This window comes from Sinohyriopsis cumingii, chromosome 8, assembly GCF_028554795.1.
Source record: "Sinohyriopsis cumingii isolate HCF-2022 chromosome 8, ASM2855479v2, whole genome shotgun sequence".
NCBI lineage: Eukaryota > Metazoa > Mollusca > Bivalvia > Unionida > Unionidae > Sinohyriopsis > Sinohyriopsis cumingii.
The window spans coordinates 68,790,602-68,815,599 of record NC_142968.1 but is presented as its reverse complement, the minus strand read 5'-3'; the positions used below and the strand labels follow the sequence as shown (position 1 = coordinate 68,815,599).

At 33.8% G+C, this 24,998-nt stretch overlaps 1 protein-coding gene across 2 annotated transcripts in view; it reads left to right on the top strand.

Moving 5' to 3' along the window:
• Positions 1-24,998, top strand: part of LOC149793764 (uncharacterized) — a 228,587-nt gene that overhangs the window by 130,371 nt on the left and 73,218 nt on the right. For both annotated transcript variants that reach the window (XM_089967751.1, XM_089967750.1), the window contains one exon: positions 14,798-14,914. In XM_089967751.1, the coding sequence (XP_089823877.1) occupies positions 14,798-14,914 (117 nt within the window). The remainder of the gene's footprint in view (positions 1-14,797; positions 14,915-24,998) is intronic.

Below are 24,998 nucleotides of genomic sequence, written 5' to 3'. Positions count from 1 at the left end.
GCCGCCATGTATAGCCTATTGTGTGCTGAAAAATGGCATTAAACCCTACAACAACAACAGCAAACAATGCAGACCATGCACAGCAGGTACGTAATATGATGGCAGATCTGGGTCTATGTAATTTGTAGTATGACATGACTTATAAGTGAATATATATGGTAACCATTTGCACTCACTTGAGATCAAGGAGATTTTTAAGTCAATCAAAAAGTACATAATTGCATCTTATATTTGTTTAATTAGAACTTACGATTTTGCACTAAGATGTGCTCTGACATTAAAGGGGAAAGCAACTCCAACTTTTCTAAATGCAGAAATTTGTCAAGCACTTTTAAAACTTGTTGACTGGATATATTGTGAATTGATTGCAACTCAGTGGACTAAGATTTTATCATTAGATGAAGAAGAAAAAAATATGTATTTGTGGGTACTTAACTTTGTGGATTAGTCATTGAAAAACAAAACCATAAACCATTGATATATATACATATATAACATTTTTAATCTGTACTACTACAGTAATTAGATTGTTTACATGAGTTATTTATTGTAGATACTTGGCATAAATGAAGTGGCCTGAATCAACTAAACTTGCCAATATTCTTTTTCAGATGTTCACTGCTGCAATTAAGAGTACAGTTAAGAATTTCACTGGTCTAAAAAGCTGCTATCAAAACATAAAGCTCTCCACAGTTAGGGATTACGTACTAAAATAAAGCCAATATGCAAACCACACTGTTTCAAAACAATGCATTTATCTTTGTCTATGTGAAATGGAGTTACACTATATCAGGTATCACAATGTTGGTGAGGGACCCCTAGTGGCCAAGTGGACTAAAGTGCTCACCGTTACAGATCATTGCCATCTGTCTGCATGGGTTGAGGCTTAATGGGTTTGGCCAATGTGGGTATATGAGAAAGATTACTGGTAGCTTCTTATTGGTCAGTGATTCTTTCCAGGGTTTCCCCAGGTTCTTTCTCCACCATTTATATTCTCAGGCCACCATGTATAGCCTATCTTGTGCTGATAAATGTTGTTAGACCCTATAACAACAACAATGTTGGTGACCACAGTGGTCAGAGTGCAGAAGCTTGAAGTTAAACATCCTAATATTTCAAGTCTGCCTGATTCAAGTCCATGGTTTGTTAACCATATGGGTCCTCAGTTTCTTGACCAGAACCTGGTAGCATTTGAACTCTGTACATGAATCACTGCCCCTTAGAACAACTAGAAGTTGGAAGCATTCTTTGATGTTGTCCAAACACATGGTAAGGAGAGGTTGCTGTCATATAAAGGAACAGATAAGTTGTACAGATAAGTTGCATGCTTGGATTTATCTGTTGTACCCCACATGATTCACTAATAATCCAGGATTTATCAGTCAGGCCCCATGCCATGCATGGATAATCCCAGATTTATCTGTCAATACCAGGGTGATTGCTGTGTTAAATCAGTGGGTTGAAAGCAAGTGAAAATATCTACCTTTAAACCAGTTCATGCAAAGTGGATTATCTCCACATATGACAAAGTGCCACTCCAGACGAATGTCACCAAAATAGGCTTTGAGAAAGTGGGACTGTTCTCCTGCTTATTTATTCAATAATTAATTATATGCATTGGTGTATTTAGTAATAACCAGACAACAAAGTGTTCTTGTGTTCTGATTGGTCACTATAAAAGTATATAATGTTGCTAATATTTCAAGTCTGCATGATTCATGTGAGTCCATGGTATGTTGACCATAGGGGTCCTCAGTTTCTTGACCAGAACCTTTATAGTTTCTAAACTCTGTACAATTGAATCACTGCCCCTTGGAATGATCAGTTGGTTATAGCATTCATTGATGTTATCCAAACACATTGTAACAAGAAGCTGCCCAGCTTACAGTCTAATGTTAAGGAACAGGTAAGTTGTACAGATTGGTTGTTCAGATAAGTTGTACAGATATGTTGTACATGTAAGTTGTAAAGATATGTTGTACAGATAGGTTGTACAGATTGGTAACATTTGTACAGATAAGTACAGATAGGTTGTACAGATAGGTTGTACAGATCAGTAACATTTGTACAGATAAGTTGTGCAGATATGTTGTACAGATAAGTTGTACAGATATGTTGTCCATGTAAGTTGTAAAGATATGTTGTATATATAGGTTGTACAGATAGGTTGTACAGATATGTTGTGCACGTAAGTTGTAAAAATATGTTGTACAGATAGGTTGTACGGATAGGTTGTACAGATAAGTTGTACAGATAGGTTGTAATAATAATAATAATAGTAATGAGGACTTTGTATAGTGCCTAATCTTAGAAGCTCTAAGCGCTTTACAACATTAGACAACACCTATAAGATAAAAAACATGTGATAATATTATTGCAAAGACAAACACCATGAAATTTAAGAAGAAGAAGAAAAGAAAAAAAAGATAAGTTGTACAGATATGTTGTACAGATAAGTTGTACAGATATTTTGTACAGATATGTTGTACAGATAAGTTGTACAGATATGTTATACACGTAAGTTGTAAAGATATGTTGTATGGATATGTTGTACATGTAAGTTGTAAAGAAATGTTGCACAGATATGTTGTACAGATAAGTTGTACAGATAGGTTGTACAGGATCAGGTTGTACAGATTGGTTCTGAAGATAGTTGTACAGATAAGTTGCAACCGTGGATTTATCAGTTGTAACCCATATGATGTACTGATAATCCAGGATTTATCAGCCAGGCCCCATGCCATGCACGGATAATCCCAAATTTTTCTGAATGCCTAGGTGATTGCTGGGTTAAATCAATGGGAGAATATCTACCTTTAAACCAGTTCATGCAAAGTGGATTATCTCCACACATGACAAAGTGCAAATCCAGACCGATGTGATCAAAATAGGCTTTGAGAAATTGGGACTGTTCTCCTGTTTGTTTATTCAATAATTAATTATATGTATCAACCAGATAACAGAGTGTTCTTGTGTTCTGATTGCTCACTATAAAAGCAAATAGTACTTATAGTGAGCAGAATAAAATATGAAGTGAAAACTTTTTTATCAGTAGAACAACTTTGAATCAGACAGTGTAATTTCTTTCACATTGGTATCTCTGTTAAGATGAAGTGAGTAATGGGTGGGAGACTCAGCTGACTCCATTTCTTTTTGTGGGATTGTTGATAGTTTCTATGCAATGACCATGTGAGTAGTGAGTAAAAGTCTGCCTTTCTCCATTTATTTTTGTGGGATTGTTGATAGTTTCTTAGCAATGACCATGGGAGTAGTGATCAGTAAAAGACTGCCCTTCTCCATTTCTTTTTGTGGGATTGTTGATAGTTTCTATGCAATGACCATGGGAGTAGTGAGTGAAAGGCTGCCTTTCTCCATTTCTTTTTGTGGGATTGTTGATAGTTTCTAAGTGGTGACTTTGGGAGTAGTGAGAAATTGCAAGAAAATGTATTCCCGTTTTGTGTCAATTAAGTACCTTTTAATTATACATGTACTTTTTGGGTTGGACTTTGGATAACTTTTAAGTAATGATCCTATTAAGCTCCAAGGGAGTAGTGTGTTTGAGACCCATTCAAGTTGCATAAATGCTTTACCTTTTCATTCTGAGAAATACAGTAGAACCTGTCTTGAAAGACCACCCTTTCTGCCACAAAATAATGGTATCTTAAGACAGGTGGGCTTTCATGACAGGTCATAACACTATATAACCAATAAATCTGTGCAAGTAGAACTTGGTCTCTCAAGACAGGTATTCTTTCATAGCAGTGGTTGCACAAGACAGGTTTTAATATATATATATATGTATGTGTTTATAAGGAGTTTGGGTAATTTGGATATCAGTGGTTTCCAAGTTATGATGGAAAGACAGGGTTATAGAACCCAAGGATTGAACCGGGAACCATAATTCTGAATGCAAATGTTAGTTCCTCTTGCCAGGTAAATGTAGGGATGGGATTTTGTACAGTTTATGGTTGTAACCTATGGACCAGTCCTCACAAGGTGGGGAGAGACAAAGGAGCCTGTGCTGGTTGTATAGATCACGTTCTTTTCTTGATGAGAAAGTGTATACATACCCAGTAATGATAGGTGTTGTGACCTCTTTCTGGGGCCCAGAGAGTAATTTTATACACAGGGGCATAATCAATAGTCGATATTGGTTATTCAAATAGCTGTCAACTTGTGCAATATTATTTCAAACAATCAAAATCTTTGTTTGCAGTTTGACTGGTTTGACTGGATTATAAGTGAGCATATACGGTAATCATTTAATTGACTCATAGCCCCTGCTATTCACACCAACCATTTATACAAAACAACTCTCCTGATTATTACTGTGTGTCAGCAAATGATTATATGACTTCCATTTATGTTTGCTTACAATGGATATGTGCTTTGATGTGGAAGGGAGATAACTGCTACTTTTGCATGTGCATTATGCTAGCTTGATATATATTTATTACATATGTGTTGAGATTTGTATAAATCTTTAATTGACTCATCCATTAGACTAATAATTAAGACAGTAAAGATGACTATTTTCTTGCAATAAAAACAGTTGCTAGCTCCGCCTCCAAATTTATCCATAACACTTAACCATAATTTGAGTCTGTCTCACTGTTTTGTACAGCAACATTTGTTTTAGGACCTCTCTGCAAAAGAGTTATTTACAATTGGCAATGAAAACAAGGACCATCACATTTGGTGAGAAAATGATAATTGTTAATAAAATTTTACAATTAAATTTCATTGTAATTAATTCCTCTCTATAGGTTTTCAGCTATTTTAGTCTGGGAATTTGGCTGTTTACATTTAGCCAGTGCAAACTTTTCGTAGCAATAATATATCAACTACTGGTGTATCTTACTAGTAATAACCAATAACTTGAAGAGAAAACACCCATTTTAGACCTGTCTGATACAAAGACGACACTGTGCATCAAGGGAGATAATTTTGAACCATCATTTCAAACAAATTTGAAAAGGTTTAAGGTTATCTTCAATACAAAATCAGCACTTAAATAGCTGTACTGGTTGACCCTTAGTATTTAAAATCTTTGTACCTTAACAGTGATAACAAATGTTTACCAATGGCAGAAGTTGATGTCTATAATTTCAACTTGTCACTTCAATGGTAGCTTCTGTTAACCTTTGAGATGTGTAAACAGTTTTCCTGAAGCACAAGAAAATGCACTAGTGTGAGGTTTTCTAGACATAATTGTTTACTTGCAAGAGGATGAACACATGCATGATCATGTCAGACTGGGAAATGACTAACAAAACTCTATAAACAAACAACAATGGATCGAAGATGAATGGATAAATACCCAATATATGAATGTCACCAGATGAATATATGCATGGCTTATACTTGCAACTCAAAGGGATAAATACTGTATACATAATGTTGACAACACATTCAAAGGTATGAATACTCGGTTCACTTTAATCTTTATTGTAAAATTATTATATACTGTTATTCATCCAGTTCCCATATTTAACATAATACTGTTATCAAGAAAACATTATTTGGAAACATTTTGTGATGTTTAATTCTATCCTGATGCTAGAACGTATCATTTTTGCATTCTTTAAAAAGTTGACTTCCTTTTTTAGTGTGTGGAGTTATTCCTCTCAGATTGCAAAACGATTTCTGGAAATACATTAATAGCAAAATGAGACTTGCAGGGAATTCCTCCACTTGCCATGTGTACTTGTTTATAAGACATTAGTCCAACTGTAAACTGCACAGACCCAGATCTGCTGTTGAATAATGAGCTGGCAGACCTAGGTCTGTTCAGATTGTCATGAGTAATCAGTAGAACAAACAACATAGACAAAGCAGATCAGGAACTTTCTTGTTTGCAGTTTGACCTGTCTTATAAATGAGTAAATATGATAGTGGCAAAGTGTCTAGGGATTTCAAAAAGTTGCTTCATGATAAATCAAAATCTTGTGTCATGGATGATATACATTGCAAATTACTTAATGCATTGTCTTCCATGCTTTGTTCCCATGGTTTCACACCTCTTGGAACATTATTTGCACATTGGTAACATCCTACAAAGGATTGGTCTCTGGCAAATATATGAAATATATGCCTACTTTTCTGTTTGCACTGTAAAGCAAAATCGACTTCAGGTAGGCAAAGAATATTTGGATTCATTTATGCTAGGTTAGAAGTTGAGTCCAACTGCAAACAAGATGGACCCAAATCTGCTGTTGCATAATGTTTTTGCAGATCATAATGCATATACCCAGAACTGCTAGCTTATTATGTGAATGCAGATAGTAGTAAGTACAGTATGCAGTTGAACTTGATGTATAAGCATGTATAGATAGTATGCATGTTTGTATGTCTTTGTACATGACCTTGTTACATTTTCACACAATTATATCAAGTTTTCAGACTTTTTATAAATTTCTGAACTTGTTTGGATTTCATATGCAGTTTTACAAACACAAGCCTGGATGGGCATTTATTTAATATGAATTAAAGAACAAGAGGCTTTTAAGGATGACAAAAAATTTCACCTTTCTAATGTTATGTTTCATAATGAAAACTCAATCTCAGGTACGTAATATGTTTGATCTCCAGGTACGTAAAACAGTCACCATTCATTTCTTATATGGATTGGTAGCCTAAACTAGAATCTGTTATTCTGAATAAGACAGTATGCAATACTTGAATATTTTATTGATTGAGTATTCCCAGTAGCAGTATATTGCAAATTTCAAGACAGTTTACGTTTTCTCAGATATCCATACATTTTTAATCTAAAAAAAAATAACCTGAATTGAGCTCGATAAAATCCCATTAAATTTTAAATTTCTTTCACACTACGAAGCTAATCATATTTAGAAAACATAAAAGAGGATTTATTTAGAACTGAACTGCATTTGTGTTTTGTTCCAAGTTAGCCTGGAATATAACTCATTTTATATAGTTTGTGAAAACATCTTGACATGATGTCCTCAATTGGCCCATACGCTAAATCCAATTCATTCTCTCAGCCAACTCAGAACAAAAGACATATTTCTTTGTATATATTGATGAATCTATTGAAAGTGCCAGATGAATGAGCAGGAAGTCAGAATTTCATATTACCTTAATTTCCTATAAATTCCTAATGTGAACACTGATTTAAAAGCATCTTTAGATGTGGGTAAGTCAAAGCTACACAAGATAGCCTACTGTTTAATTTTCATCTTCTCAACTCTGGCTACATTGGTATCTAGGGTATGAATAATGTTGGCAGACGTGGTCAGTCAGGTTCATCATCCCATCCATAAACTTCACCACTCTGTTGTGTTCCTGACAAATGGCAGTTATCATATAATTTTTCATCTTCTTGGTGAATTTATGTCAAAACTGCTGCCTAACGAGTGATTTTGCCTTTTTTTTTTGGTTCCAGTTCATGCACAATTTCAGGTTCCACATCATGCCATTTTGGGTTGTTGAAATTCAATAGGTGGGATGTAACATGCAGTCGAGCCATTTTCTCTTATTGTACATCTTTCAGAAACTTTTTTTTCTAAAACAATAAAATACCATTGAAAGAGACAAAACATTTAATGAAAGAAATGATGGCTGAAGTGAAAAATGTATACTATTTATTGAAATGTTGCAAAAAGACTGGTTCACTATTTTAGTACCCTGCAATACATGTACTGGCTGATCTAGATCTCTATATAAAACTGCATATCCCAATGATTTGTGTGTGTGTGTGTGTGTGTGTGTATCTTTCTCTGCCTGTGTGAATTGGATTTTTAATGCAGCTTAAACAGTTTTTCAGTCATATCTGTATTATGTCTGCATTGTTGCAGTTTATTGCAATGTCTAGCATTGGGGCATCATGCCACATACATGTAGCATCATGCCCCACCCAGTCACACTATCATGACACCAGGCTGACCATTCCTAACAATAACCTTTTAATGCTGAGTGGCAAGCAAGGCAGCTGTTAGTACCATTTTTCTAAGTCATTATGACATGGCCTGAGTTTGAAACCACAACCTCTCCCAGTGATTGAAAAAGATAACTAGTATGACACTTCCACTCATCTCAGATAAAGTCGCTTTGGTAAAATTGAGGGGATTCTCTGAAGTGGATTTTAGAACAATAGATGATCAAAGGAGTCAAAAATAAATTCAGGAAAATTCAGGAAAATGAATAATGACTAAACTGAAAAAGTTTATTTGCTGTTTTCAACATTTATGAAATTCTGTGTCAAGAAGTTCGGCAAATTATGGAAGTACAATCATCCTGAAGAGTTGGTCATTTTAACAAGATACACTTACCAGCAGAATCTGTCCTCGTTACATGTATACTGATGAAAAGATGAGCATTGACTGCTTTTTACTTATATCCAACAAATCTAATTGTCAATCAAAAGGATAAATTAACAAGATTTTTATGTCACTAAAAAATTATATTCATAAATTCTGAAAGTAACCCCAGGGGATATATAGAATATGTCACTTTCACTAATGAATGTATGGTAAATTATTTATTATACTCAATTATTCCAGGTAATTCAGTGGAAAAGCAACCTAGATTGCACATTCCCAGCTGTCAGTTATGGGTATGAATACACAATTATTCTGTGCTACTCAGAAAGATTAATAAACAATTGTTACCTGTCACTGTGTAAATTACCTGATCAGTGAAACTGACTATAGCTCAGCTGCTGAAACAGACCACTATTGGTTAAATTATAGAGCATCGACACAGGTGATAAGGCCGTTGCCAGAGTGAAATTGATAAATTGGAAAAATAGAAAGTTTGATAAATAGCAAAGTAAGTGACGTTTGATACGGAGCACAAGGCAATTATTTCATCAGTTACATTGATTAGGAAGAATTGATTCATTTGGAATTTGAGTTTGTTATGGATCACTTGGTAGTTTCTAGGAAAGTATTGTGACTGTTGACTGAATTGTGGTCTTTATCAAGTGTTCCAATTCTAAGATGAAAGGAAAACATTTTAAGCTGAAGGTATGTGAGATAAATATTATAACTCCTTAGTTTAGATCTATATATACATGGAGAAACTGTAGCATCAATTTTTATGTCAATTACTCATCTTGTTTTGTAAACAACATGTAACCAGTTTCTATATTATTGTCATGCACAGTAGCAACCAAGTATACAGTTTATTTGAAAATACCCATTTTGGTGGTTATTTTTATTTTATCCATGGATTGAGGTCCTATTTTAAATTGTATCAGATAGTTTCCATGGTAATTAACATCACATAATGTACAAATATTCTAGAAGCTCTGCTTGCAAATTTTGTAGGAAAATGCTCCCAATTTGCATATATACGTGGTGGCTATATTTCACTGTTGTTTATGAATACAATTGATAATTTGAAAGAATTGTGTTTTTTCATATCTTGTACTACAGTTGTAGATTAATTTTAAATTAGGTGAAGCAAAACATTGATATATATATATATATGCATTTTCTGAAGGTTCACATTTATTTTCTACATATACTGATAATACGAATCAGAGGCAAATGTAAAAATATAGACCCAAATCTGTCATTGCATAATGTGCAGGCAGATCTAGATCTGTGTTGTTTCATTTGGAAAATTAGTAGAAATAAATGACATAGACCCAGATCTGTCATTATGTAGTGTGCAGGAATATCTAGATCTGTGTTGTTTTGTTAGGTTTAATTAGTAGAAATAAATAATGTAGACCCAGATCTGTCATTATAGTGGCCAGGAGTATCTAGATCTGTGTTGTTTTGTTAGGTTTAATTATTAGAAATAAATAATGTAGACCCAGATCTGGCATTGCATACTGTGCAGGCAGATCTAGATCTGTGCTGTTTTTATAGGATTTATTAATTAATCAAATGACATTACCTTGATTCTGCTGACAGATTATGCAATGGCAGATTCAGGTATGTGTTGGTTGCAGTGGATTCTGCCTGTAGGCATGTAGATAAGGTACAAGTAGATAATGTACAAGTAGATAAGGTACAAGTAGATAAAGTACAAGTAGATAAGGTACAAGTAGATAAAGTACAAGTAGATAAGTTACAAGTAGATAAGGTACAAGTAGATACAGCACAAGTATATAATGTACAAGTAGATAAGGTACAAGTAGATAATGTACAAGTATATAAGGTACAAGTAGATAATGTACAAGTAGATACAGCACAAGTAGATAATGTAAAAGTAGATAAGGTACAAGTAGATAATGTACAAGTAGATAAGGTACAAGTAGATAAGGTACAAGTAGATACAGCACAAGTAGATAATGTACAAGTATATAAGGTACAAGTAGATAAGGTACAAGTAGATAATCTACAAGTAGATAAGGTACAAGTAGATAATCTACAAGTAGATAAGGTACAAGTAGATAATCTACAAGTAGATAAGGTATACAGTCCAATAAGATTCATATCTATTAGACATTCTGAGGTAAAAGATTGATACTGTTTATAATTTTCATCATTTAAAAAACTTTTTAGTCTTTGGCATTTTTTAAGTCTGTACAATGTATTGAGTACATTTAAGCAGACTTTTAGTTGTTGACATTAAGTTTGTGCACAATGTATTGATTACATTTAAGCAGCTTTTTAGTCATTGACATTCTTTAAGTTTTGTACAAGATAGTAATTACATTTAAGCAACCTTTGAGTCTTTGACAGTCTTCAAGTTTTGTTCAATGTGGTGGTTAATTTTAACCCCAAGCAAGAATGTTGTCATTGTTGTTATAAACATTCATTATTGTCAAACCTGTATGAAAAATGTGTACATGAAAATATGATCCTATAGCCTGTATCAGATATAAGTAGAGTTATTATAAATCTGTCAGAATTGAAACGTAACACGGACTTTGTTCTGCCATTGCAAAATGCACTGACAGATCAGGGTCTTTGTCATTTGTTCAACTGATTACTCCTGATAAACTGCATATACCCAGATATGCTATCAGTTTATGTGACTGCAGATCTGGGTCTGTGCAGTTTGCATTTGGACCTGTAAGTGAGGATATATGGTCCTAGGTTTACAGCAAGTTCCATGGTAAATAACCTTCACTAATTTGAAACAAAATCATATATCTTCATTATCCAGATTTTATGGTGTGAAACCATGTAGAAATGGCAACTCAGCTTGAATTAGGGTAATGTATCAAATAAATTTCTAGTCATTTAATTATAGCTATATTGGCAGGAAATTCTGAGTTAGCACCCACATTACAGTTCAGCAACAATGTAAAAAAGATATTAAAATAAGCCTTTCTACGATGCTTATTATGTGCAAGAATTTGTCTCTGCCAATGACATATTTTAGAAAACATCACATGTTGGAAACCTAGATATACAGAACTTATGGAATTGAAGCTATAATGGAAAGATAATTTTTTCATGCTGGCACGTACATTTTAGGAATTTTTATTTAAACATTTGAATTGCTTTTAAAGTGGCCTAAGTGGTTAGAGCAGCTGCCTCGCTTAGCACTCAGCATTAAGAGGTTAGTGTTAGGACTGGTCGGTCCAGTGTCAGGATAATGTGACTGGGTGGGACATGATGCTACATGTCTGCGGCATGATGCCACAGTGCTAGACATCACTCTAAACTGCCACACTGCAGATGTTATAGCGATATAACTGAAATTTTTTTAAAGCTATGTTAAAAATCCAAATCACACACACACACATACTTATTTAAATATTTGGACTAGCAGTTCATTAGGTACTACGGTCTTAGCAAATAACTGGGGGAGCCACGTTAGCTCATTTGGTTGAGTATCAGACACATAATCCAGTGGTCAAAGGTTGGATACCTGCCCAGGCCAGCCCTGGTCAGCTGTCTCGGTGCATCCGTGAAAAATTCACTTAGCTCCTATTTCCTTGGCATGATACAGCCAGTAATGTGTTAAAAGTGCAGTTGAAACAACAAAACAAACTTATAATAATCATGAATTTTGATTATTTTGTCTCTTAGTTGTGACTTCTGTTGATCAAACAGTTGAATTAGTTTCACTGTTATGGTTTGAAATAGTTGATTAAAAGGCACGCACTGTTTGGGTTTATCAAAGTGTTTTAATTGCTGTAGTTTGAATTGGATGATGGAGTCTAGACTGTAGTTCTTTTTCAGACACAAATTAATGCACCAAATTATTTATCCTACGCTGATTTGTTAATATGTTCTCCACTATGTAAGGTTTTTCATGTGCTACCAATCATATATTTATTACCAACATGAATTTGTTTGCAAATTTAACAATGAATCTAATTTTGACAAAAAATATTACTGTAAAACCAAATATTTGCCCAAATAACAACTTTTGGTTTGGGAATATGCAGATGATTTCATTTTAATAAAAGTTCACGGGTTAACACAGAAAACCTTAGCATTCAATAAGCAATTCTGTTATATTTCATTGGTAATTTAATTATGATTCCCATGAAAAGAAACAATTAAAACCTCCATTGTTATTTTCTGATTAAACAGTTTTCACAGTGAAGACCAAATCTAACACTATAGGTAAATAATTGACTTGTGAAACATTTTCCACAGCAACAGTGTCTAATGTAATGGATTTTTTAAGACTAATTCCTGTGGTAATATTATAAATATAATGGTAACTCTTAAACATACAGTATAACAAGTACGTATCAATACACCTTTGTCTCCAAAAAGTCAAAAGTAAGTATCAGTACACCTTTATCCCCAAAAGGTAAAAAGTAAGTATCAAATACACTTTTATCCCCAAAAAATAAAATGTAAGTATCAAATACACCATTATCCCCAAACTTAGAAATTCTCGCCATCCTAAAAATTCTGGTAAACTTGTGGATAAAATTCTTATTCATGGAAGTAACCATGTAAAGTGAGCAGTTTTGATTTTATTTACCAGTATTATTCATTTGGCTGGTTCATACTATGTAATGAAATAGAGATAATAATAATAATAATAATGAGGACTTTGTATAGCGCCTAATCTTTAGAAGCCCTAAGCACTTTACGACATTAGACAACACCTATAAAATAAAAAACATATAATGATATGATTACAAACACAAACACCATGAAATTAGAAAACATAGTAAAAACATGCTGAGAATATAGGCAGTTGAAATAAGTGAGGTTTGAGAGCGTTCTTGAATGTGATCACTGTGTCTTTGTGTCTAAGTTCAGTGGGCAATTCATTCCATGTTGCTGGGCCCTGATATGCAAAAGAACGCTCTGTGACTTTGTTTTCATAGTGGGAATAATGAGTATACGATTGTCAGAAGAGGGGCATAAGTATCTTGCTGGTGTGTACACATGGGTGAGGTCGGATAGGTATGTTGGACTTAGAGTCCATCAGAGAAACGTAGCACAGAGAACAAATTTTGTTTTTGATTCTTGATCAGATGGACAGCCAGTGTAGGGTACAGAGCAGCGGGGAGGTGTGCTCTAATCATGGTACTCTAAGTATGACCCGAGCAGCTGTGTTTTGAATTTTTAGAGTAGATATTGAGTCTGAACCAGACAGAATTGAGTTATAATAGTCCAGTCTTGAAAGTACTAATGAACACACAAATGTTTTAGTGGCATCAGCTGAAAGATATTTGCGAATGGAGCTGATGCATCTCAGTGCAAGATATGCAGCCTTGCATATGTTCATGATATGTTGGTGCAGTGTGAGAGTACTGTCCAGAGTAACACCTAGGTTTCGTACTGATTGTGTGAATTTAATGTTGGTGTTGCTGATATTTATTGTTTGAAGTAAAGGATGTGAATGAGAAAGTCTTTGTGTTGTAATCAGAATGGCCTCAGTTTTATCATCAGTTTTAAGATCTTACAACTGACTGGTTCATACTATGTAATGAAATTAGAGATCTTACGAATGTCTAGTTCATACTATGTAATGAAAATGGAGGATCTTACAACTGACTGCTTCATACTATGTAATCTAGTTCATACTATGTAATGAAGAGATAGAGGACCTTACAACTGACTGGTTCATACTCTGTAATGACAATAGAGGACCTTACAAGTGACTGGTTCATACTCTGTAATGACAATAGAGGATCTTACAACTGACTGGTTCATACTCTGTAATGACAATAGAGGATCTTACAGCTGACTGGTTCATACTCTGTAATGACAATAGAGGATCTTACAGCTGACTGATTCATACAATGTAATGAAGAGGTAAAGGATTTTCAAGGACTAGTTCATGTTACTATTTGTAATGAAAAGATAGGTGATCTTACATAAATTTGCATTTCAAATTAAATCAATGCAATTATTTGATGAGTTTCATAAATTTTGTTTAGAATGAGCACAAATGTAAGATTTCGTTTATCACATGGCAAAACATCCTGATTTGATTTAACAAACTGCTGAATTGCGCTTGTACAAGATGATTTTGAAACACATTTGGATGTATTTGTCATGATTTTGCCTGACTTGATGTCATGCTGTCATTTATGAAGTTATGAGGGGTTACTAAAATGTGATACATATAGATACAACATTTTGAGTATTTTAACCTAAAATGCTCATTGGTCAAGCGATAAAATGATCTTTTACAGCTTGGTAAATGAGAATCATTTCTGTTTATCAAAAAGTTGGATTAATTCAATACATTTAATAACAGTGACTTATATGATATTAATAAAATTAATGTACTGCTAAAACACATGCCAAAGGAGGCAGAAATGTTGCTGATAGATTTGCTAATTAATTAATAATAATGCTCTAAACTTTTTCTTGAACCTCTAAAAGATAATCCACACATGAATATTGTAACAAATTTTGAGTTGTTTTGTTCTTTGTTTCACTTGCAGGATAGTAGACCGAGTACTAAAGACACTCGTTCAAGTCGTAAATCCAGCACAGAAAGTAAGCCAGGAGCTAAGGCTCAACCAGCCAAATCAACGGGCAAATCTCTTCTCAAACCAGAGGTATGGCAAGACAGGGTCAGTAAGGGCATAGCAAGACAGGGTCCGTAAGGGTATGACAAAACAGGGTCCATAATAATATGGCAATACAGGATCCTTAAGGGTCCATATGCATACCTGTCAACTCTTAAGTGTTGAGAAAAGACCTACCAATTTTTGGGGTCATTCCACACCTACCTACCAATCTCATAATACCTCCCGATTTTTTGTGGAGAACTCCAGATTATTATATTATGTCTGTCAATTTTCATTTCTCCGAGAGAAAAAACTATATATATATAATATGTAATCCACATCAGCCATGTTCCATTTTATCATTTGTGAATATTGTTGTGACAAAATAATTAATATTTTCTTCAGTAAACAGAATGTTAGTTTAAACAGTATTCACATAAATTTCAGAATTTTTTGAACCCCTACAACAATACAATACCCGTATGAAATTTTCCACATGGATTGGATATGGAATCCATACATATTTTTATAGAAATATCCATATGGACATTTTTATTCTATAGCTGAACCACTCTTATGGATTTCAGTGTGTCCATATGGAAATGTTATGGATTCCTTATGTATTCCATATGGAAAATCTTATGGAATATGCAAATTAGTCCATGAGATCTGCAGGTTGTCCATATGGAATGGAATTTGGCAATACTCCATATGGAATTTGTGAATGGTCCATATGGAATTTGTGAATAGTCCATATGGAATTGGCAAATATACCATATGGAATTTGTAAATGGTCCATATGGAATTTGTAAATGGTCCATATGGAATTTGTGAATAGTCCATATGGAATTGGCAAATATACCATATGGAATTTGTAAATGGTCCATATGGAATTTGTAAATGGTCCATATGGAATTTGTGAATAGTCAATATGGAATTGGCAAATATACCATATGGAATTTGTAAATGGAATTTGTAAATGGTCCATATGGAATTTGTAAATGGTCCATATGGAATTTGTAAATGGTCCATATGAAATTTGGTAATAGTTCATCTCATTCGAAAGTTTCCAGGCATATTTAAGGCAGATTTCAGATGAGTTTTTTAAGCGCTTTCTGCATAAACCATAACAAATCTTATTCAGTTGACTGCCTAATGATTCTTAGACATTAGTGGGAATCAGTGATAAATATTCTCAACAATTTTTATAATGGATCATAAATTTTATTTTGACAGACATTATCAAATAAGATTTTTTTTTGTCCTCATTTTCTTTCTTGCATAAAAACCTAATCCATGATGGCATCACTTAAGTCTTTTTCATTTCACTGAAACGTTTGGTGAGATTTCACAAATATTTGACTATTTTAATGAAGTTTCAATAGCTTTTCAGTCATTTCAGAAGGTTTCAAATTAATAATGCATATGAATTAAACAGGACTTTATTAACCAAGGTGATATTAAGTGTGCATGAAAAAATATACAGATGTTGTAATTACATGTATATGACATCCAAGGCAAGAGATATGGGAGTTAAAAATAATAATAATAATAATTCTAATAATAATAATAGTGACTTTATTTAGAGAAGGTAACTTAACTAGTTACAGAACTAATCTACCCTGAGGTCTTCTATCTGTTATGTACGATATATACAGTATATACAACATGATGTAAAGAATCTGGCTTGACACTAAATAGCTAAGTGATTTTAAAAATCAAAGTATCAAACCTGGAATATGTGCACAGGCATCTGTGAACATATATAAAATATAAAATATTAATCTGCATTGAAAAATTCAACTGTGAAAATAATGCAAAATTATTGAAAAGCATTCATTTGAGACATGAAAAGAAGAAATGCTAGGAGCCTGCCATATGTCACTTGTACTGCAGACATGATTTTTTATTAATGTACAAACTATGATGTTGTTGTGGTCTCTTGAATTAGTCCTTGTTTCCTAAGCAGCCATGATGAATGTTTATCATGATATAATTAATCTTATTTTACACTGAATTCCAACACACCTTGAATATTTTGATAATATACACAATAATGCCTCACGATATTGAAAGACGATTCTACATGTGGGCCAAGAAAATTCCACAAAGATATGACAATCTTTGATAGACATGGGTATTTCGCAACAATTCCCACCAGTGATCTATATGTTGTCCTCCTTAAATTTATTCTGGAAGTTAATCAGTTTGAGTTATATAACTTCAAAATCATCCTGGTTCAATTCCTTCTCCTATTTAAAACATTAGCCGCTACTGTGAAGCTTTTTATGGCACAAAAAGCAAAATGCTGGTCCTAGCGTTCAGTTTTCATAGAGACTGACCAATTATATTCCCATAGACTTTGCATTCAAGCTTATAATTCTCATTGTCGTACATTTTTGAAATGGTTATTCAAACTCGTATTCCACTCAAATCGCCATGTTTAGCATTCCCATCAGTTTCCGTTACACAACGATTTATTGGGCAAGTACAAAATTTTGACCAATCACAAAGCTCTTTACAGCGATCATCTTTTAAATAATAAACTGAACAAATACTTATTAGAAAGCTTTTTGCAGAATGGGACCGGATAGAGCATTATTTTTAAAAAAAGTTTTGGAGACGATATTAAAAAAGGGTCCCTATCGAGGAAAATCAGATTCAGGTTAGGATAAAAGCGAAATTATGATTAAAAACAGAAAACAAGAAAACTTTTTTGAGGGCAGTTAAATCCAGCTTAAGTTAAACAAAAATACAACAACAATAACAAAATTTGATAAAGAAATATAACACGGAAAGATGTGGAAAGAAGTTATTTTGCCCAAAATAAACAATACAATTACAGCTATCAGAAATGGGGAATATAAATGCTGCTGAAAATGATTCAAATTGTACAAGAAACAAAAAATAAATTTTATTGTATCTTATGGATATTTTTTTACTGAAATGTCAGTGATATTACAATCACAAAATATCACTCTATTTTTAAAATTTTTGACAAACTCTCAGTGAAATTTCAATCACAAATTTTTACTGATACTTTCAGAAATGCTGGTAAAAATCTCCTAAAATACCATAAATTTAGTGAAAAAGGACATTTGAGTGAATGGCAAGAAATGTTCAGTGATTTGCTGAAATTTCAGTCCCATTTTCACTAGGGTATGATTTTTGTAGAGCATATTTTAATAGGAAGCCAAAAAATGACTTTTTAGAATAAACATCAGATCAAGCCCAAAATCCACCTTGCACCAAACTTTCTAAGTCCAAAGATTCATCTATGCTTGTACTACCAGATATTAATTTTCTGATCATGTTTACATTTTCTCTACTTTTTTGATCGTGTCTTTGTTTTTAAACATCTGTGGAAATAAAGAAGATTGACATACATGTGTTTCTCCAAATTTATGAGTATATATTCATCCTTCCACATCAGCTACACTGACATACACATGTTCTAACTCCCACCAATATTTATATTAAATTGAATCAGATAGTTTAGGTTATTAATTCTTCAGAGAGTATTTTCCATGATGCTATAATACATGAGTCTGCTTTCCATATGGAAAAAAGTGCTTATGGATTAAAGTTGCAACTTTATTCCATATGGAATTTTCACTTGCTGTGAAGTACTTATGGAATTGATATGGAATAAATTGTCTGATTCCATAAGTTTTTCAGTATTCCATAATGAATCCATGAGAAATTTGTGTACGGGTAGTAAAAGAGATAAACCATTACAATACAATTGTCACCAATTAATTTCAACCCCATGAATGATCAGCGTGAATAATGTGTATTTTTCTCTTCAAGCAAAATAGCATCTCCATTCCCACCAAAGAAAATTTCATCAGTAAACACCTAGTATTCCTGTACAATTTATATAAACTTTAATTACCATGATTAAATTAAAAGAAACAATGAAAAACAATATATCATGCAGTATGTGTGCCCCCAAAGAACTAATTCAGAATAAATATTTTGTTTAGTAAACAGTGTTACATGTCTTTTGCCATTAGTTTACCCTATGAAAATAAGGTGGGATATAAAATGTGAGAAAAACAGTTGCCACTTGTACAGAAACTTGTGAATGCAGATTTGTTAAAATGAAGTCATAGGCATTATAAGTTAAAACAAAATGGGGCATTATTTGCTAATCAATTGCTGGTGGTTATATACACACACTGTAGAACATGATTACTTTGAATTATGTCATAGGGGCAGTCATTTTCACAAGATGGATGCAATGATAAAGATTAACTGTTAACTAGTCACATTGGCTTTATTGCTTGTGTGCTTAAGTCTGTACCTTTAGCTATTGTGCAGGCTAGCCACAGCTGACCAGAATATGAAAAGGGGGGCACGCCCTGGGGGAAAAAAAGGCACGTTGCAGGGAGAAATGGTGCATAAGCAAGGGCACTCACACATTTGGGCAAGGGGGTGGAGGCACTATTCCCTCCTCTGATTTTACCTTTCAACATGTTGAGGCCTACATCCATAAAATTTAGTGGCTGACCACTACATATTTGCAGCTCACCCACACAACCCTCGAAAAGTTTCTATGGTGCCCCTGGTGCATCCTTTAAGAATTTCACGCATATTGGACCCGCAAGATCAGTCAATATTTACTGAAACTGGCACTTAAAAAATGCTGCATAAAACCCAACTGAATTTAGGTCCAAATCTCCCGATTTTTTTTATTCAGTCTCCCTACTTAGCTTCTGGAAAGTTGAAAGGTATGGGTATGGCGAAACATCAGTTATGACAAGACAGGGTCAATGAGAGTATGACAAGAAGGGGTCAATGAGGGTATGATGAAAGGGTCAATGAGAGTATGACAAGACAGGGTCAATGAGGGTATGGCAAGACAGGGTCCATATAGGTATGACAAGACAGGGTCAATGAGAGTATGGCAAGACAGGGTCAATAAGGGTATGACAAGAGAGGGTAAATGAGGGTATGACAAGACAAGTCAATAAGGGTGTAATGACAAGACAGGGTTGATGATGATATAGCAAAACAGGATCCATGAGGGTATGACAAGACATGGTCAGTAAGGGTATAATGACAAAACAGGGTCAATGATGATATAGCAAAACAGGTTCCATAAGGGTAAGACAAGACAGGGTCCATAAGGGTTGGGTCTACATTTAACAACAGTCAAACCTTTATGTATAAACTATAGCAGTAACATACAGAAATCTATGACACATTAAAACAGTTGAGAATCTTTAATTTTTAAGGCTTCCATTTGGGGAGGAGGAGAGAAATTGCAATAAATTGCAATTTTATGATTGACTTTATTGTAGAATAGTTTATTCAGCTTTAAACATTCAAACATGTTTATATTAGCTTTAATGTTATCATGTGTTTACAAGGTATTTGTATGTCTTCAAATAGAGATCTCCAATTACCAAGATGGTATTGAGCTGCACATTATCTTATATCTTAATTTCATTGAAAAGTAAAGTGTTTGGCTTGTTTCATATTTTCATATTTTGATTGGAAAGACATAAGAGATTAGATTTGTATAATGCAGAACAAAAACAAAAGTACCTTGGTAAATATTTGCTTCAAAGGCCACGATAGAACAGAAACACAGAACGGAAGTGATACTCTGTTTCAATCATATTTTGATTACACAACACACAAAACCACTCCTCATGGGATATGTTTCTATAACAACCAAATGTTGCAGCAAGGTTATGTGATACTGTTCTTGATCAAGCAGGAACTTATCTAAATTTATTATCTGTAATTGCATAAAGGTATGCATCAAAATGAAAATTATGGGTGTCATATCAGGCAGAAGTGGGTTGTATTGATTCAGTTATATTCAAATGCCAATCTCTTTTATTTTTATATTAAATCTTACAGTGTGTAGTGAGATTTGTTTACTCATAAAAATTATTTCTAAGATAGTGTATATAACCTTTTCTTTCATCTGTGGCCAAGCTTTTCATCTAGAAACAGCAGTTTTATTGGATTCTTTTGGCTTTTATACTGTATAATACATGATTATAAGTCAAATCGAACACAAACAACATAGACCTCAATCTGCCATCACATAATGTGCCATCAGATTAGGATCTCTGTTCTACTGACTACCCAGACAAACTATACAGACCTAGATCTGTCAGAGTATTATATGATGGCAGTTCTGGGTCTGTGCAGTTTGCATTCGTACTCTACTGTTTAGTGAGTGTATATGGTAGCTAGATATAAGCTTAAATCACTTGTGATAAAGTATAATTGTACATCAGTCTTGTAACAAAAAATATGACCTTATAAAGTCGTGGTATTAATTAGAAGCAAAAAAAATGATTTTCAGTAAGGCCCTGTTGATTTCAGGACTACATGTTGTGGCTCAACCAACTGTATAGCAACAATTGGACTTGCAGTGAGATCTGTGGTATAGCCAAAATTGTGTCAAAAATACTACCTTCCTTACAGTATAACAACCGTCTGACCTAAAATTAGAAAAATGAGATCATACTTACATTATAGTAACTATTTGATCTAAAATCACATCTAAAGCTTTGGGCTGCAAATATATAGCAACCATAAGCAAATTGAACTAATCTGTGCTTGCAACCTTGCTAAGATCTTCGCTGTTAATCTTGATCGAATGCAAATTTGCATTTATTTTTAAAGGGTTTATTGTCCTAATGTTTCTACCCATATTTTTCTTTATAATTTTAGAGCTGTGCTTTCATTTGGTACTATATAGCCATCTAAACTCTGTAAATATCTACAGACCTACCAACCAGCTACCTACCTACCTATCTAGCTACCTAACTACCTATCTAGCTACCTACCAACCTAATACCTACCTACCTAGCAACTTACCTACCTATTTAGCTATCTACTTACCTACCTACCAACCTACTACCTACCTACATACCTACTACTTACCTACCTACCTACCAACCAGCTACCTACCTATTTAGCTACTAACTACCTATCTAGCTACCTACCAACCTAATACCTACCTAACTACTTACCTACGTACCTAGTTAGCTATCTACTTACCTACCTACCAACCTACTGCCTAACTACACACCTGCTTACCTAGCTACCTACCTACCTATTGATAATATTTAGCAACTATCTGATCAGAATTTAGATCTTTTGCATGAACTAATGACAGTAATGTCAGAAATTAAATTTAGCTGCTGGTAACAAAGTAGTAACTTTACCTGAAATTAGATCTTATTCTGGATCAACAAGCACTTTGTGTTTTTTGATTCTACTGGTTTTTAGAGCGGTGGCTCGTCCTGAAATTGAGATGTCAAGTTCAATTTAGTGGCCGAAAGTACATAAGACAGTTAAATAAGGTTTTATGTCAAATGTTTTATTATCTTCCCTTTTATGATCAGTTATAAATAGGTTTTTAAATAACCAAATTATAAGGGTATGTGAATTATTTTGTATTGTCCTGCATCTTCCATTGTTCATTGTACATCTTTTGTTCATCAATAAATTGCTTGTTTCCACTCAAAGACCATGTTTCTGATTCAGTTTTGGTCAAACTTGGAATGTGGGCAATATATCATCAAGGTTTCAGATTAGGTTGATAATGAGAAAAATCCATGCATATTAATGAGGTGATCTTGCATCTTGTTGCTGAGCTTGTATTCACATTTGATGCCATATTTCTGATTCAGTTTGATTGATAATGAGCAAGAATTGTGCATAGGAATGAGGTGATTGTACATCTGATTGGCTGAGCTGCTTATCACTCTTTTTATTCAGTTTTGTCAATAATGTGGTATCAGCTTGTAAAGACATCAGCTAAGTTTACTGCATGAGAGCCTTGCATACTAATTGGGTGATCATTCATTTGATTGGCTGAGCTTCTTACCACTCAAGAGATCACATTTCTAATCAGATTTGGATCAGTCTTGGTAAACAGACTTGTAATTTGGTTTATTACCACTAAGAATACCAAACTTCAATTGGATGTGAAGATCCATGGCATCATGATTTTAGACAAGTTTTCTGTCTATATATGTTAATGAAATGATCTTGCATCTGATTGGCTGAGCTTGTTACCTCTTTTGAGACTGTAGTTGCTATGTTTTTTCAATAAAACTTGGCAGATAGGTTTATGTCATCAACATCATCATTGAGCTGGACTAGGAGTGAAATCAACATGTATTAATTATGCCTTTATATTGTATTTTTTCTTTCTAAACTATAGCATAATAGGTAAAATTGATATAATACAAAGCTGGTTGTGTTCTTATAATACTGCATAAGGAGTCCCCAGGTAGCTGAGTAGTCTAAAGCACTTGTCTTTACTGATTGTTGCCTTCTCAACTCTGTCTGCATGGGTTAGAGTCTCGGGCGTGGCTAATGTGGGTATGTGAGAAAGCTTGCCTGTAGCTTCTCCTGAATTGGTGGTTCTAATGGGGGGTTTTCTTGTGTTCTGCATTCACCAGCTGTTTTGGCCACCATGTATAGCCTATCTTGTGCTGGAAAATAGTGTTATATCCAAAACAACAACAACTATACTAAGTAAGACTGCTTAGTGAAATGGGCAACTGTTAAGTAAATCAGGTGAGCAGTATTAGATTCACTTGGGCCTCTTGTTCTTTATTCATCCCCTTGCTTCATGTGTCCACTCTTATTGTTAGAATTCTTAATCAGGATCAAGAACGTTTCTTAAAAAATACCTTCCTTTTAGTCTCTATCAACCAAAATAGATTCAAATGATTGAATAATCAAATTCAGTGTCAGAGTGATTTTTGGGGGAAGGGGCCTTTTTATCATCCTTGTCTTAATTTGTTGCTGAAATATTACTACAGGGGTACAGATAAATAAATGATAATACAATATAAATTAAACCTCAAGAGACATTGCTCAACATTTTTTGTCATGGAACATGATAAAAAAAATTATAACTTTTTTTATTGAACCAAGATTATCCTTTATTATTGCCTTCCTATAAATGTTGAGACTTGGGTTTCAAATTCCATGCAGCGTTAGTATGACTGGCAGCGTTAACAATCAGGGCTCAGAATTTATTTAATCAGCTACTTGTCCAGCAGGACAAGTAATTTGGAACTTGTACTTGTCCAACATCAGTTTTATCTCTGTACATAACACTGAAAAGGCTGAAAATGCTATTCATTTATTCAAATGAACATCTTGAAAAAGAATGACTTGTCCTTTTAAAACCACCTATTGTAAATGCAAGTCAATGAGTGGAAATTTCTGTGTTTACATTTCTCAGTCACATCTTATGTTAATGTTTGTGTTAATTTTAAAGTTAAATTGTCAAAAACTTACCATATATAATCACTTATAAGTCCAATTACATCCAACACAGACCCTGATCTGCCATCTCATAATGTGCCAGCAGATTACTCTTAAGAAACTGCTTAGACCCAGATATGTTATTATCATTATGCATCAGCAGATCTGGGTTTGTGCCATTTGTAGTTGAAATCAACTTTTAGGCAAGTACTTTACCTAAAGTTTTTACCCAGGAATTCCTGTCTATCTTGGGTTGTGACATAATAATACATGCATTCCCAGCTCACAAAATATTTGCACTGAGCACTTATTATTTTTATTTATGTAATAATGCATTCTTTTTACTATTGTGAACACAGTATGACATAATTTCATTATTGCATGGTTTAATTTAAGATGTGAGAACAGCCAACTCATGCATAAACACTATAGACTTTTATAGCTGATTATTATTCCCATGATGCTAGGTGGAAAATTTGAACATGTCAGACTCGTAATCACTTTACCCAATTATGGCTACCATTCATGATTAAATTACTGTTTTGTAGTATTGATAGCTTTGTGGGTCCCTTGCGTGGTTTACAGTTTTAAATTGTAGTTGAACAGCATGCAAGGTATTGTGTGCAGTATTGATTTCAGTCTGGAAATAAATACAAACTGAGCACTTTCATGCATATTTCGAGGTTGGTTTAGTCTTAAACATATTGGCTCAGTCATTCAGAATGTCTCATGTTGCTTAAAACTTGCCATGTAGGTTTCAAACAGCCAATAAAAGTGGTCATATTTTCCAATGGAAACTTTCATTAAAACAGGATAAAAAGAGCATTGAAAACTGAAGTTTTACATTCATTTGAAGTCTTAATGAAGGGATCTG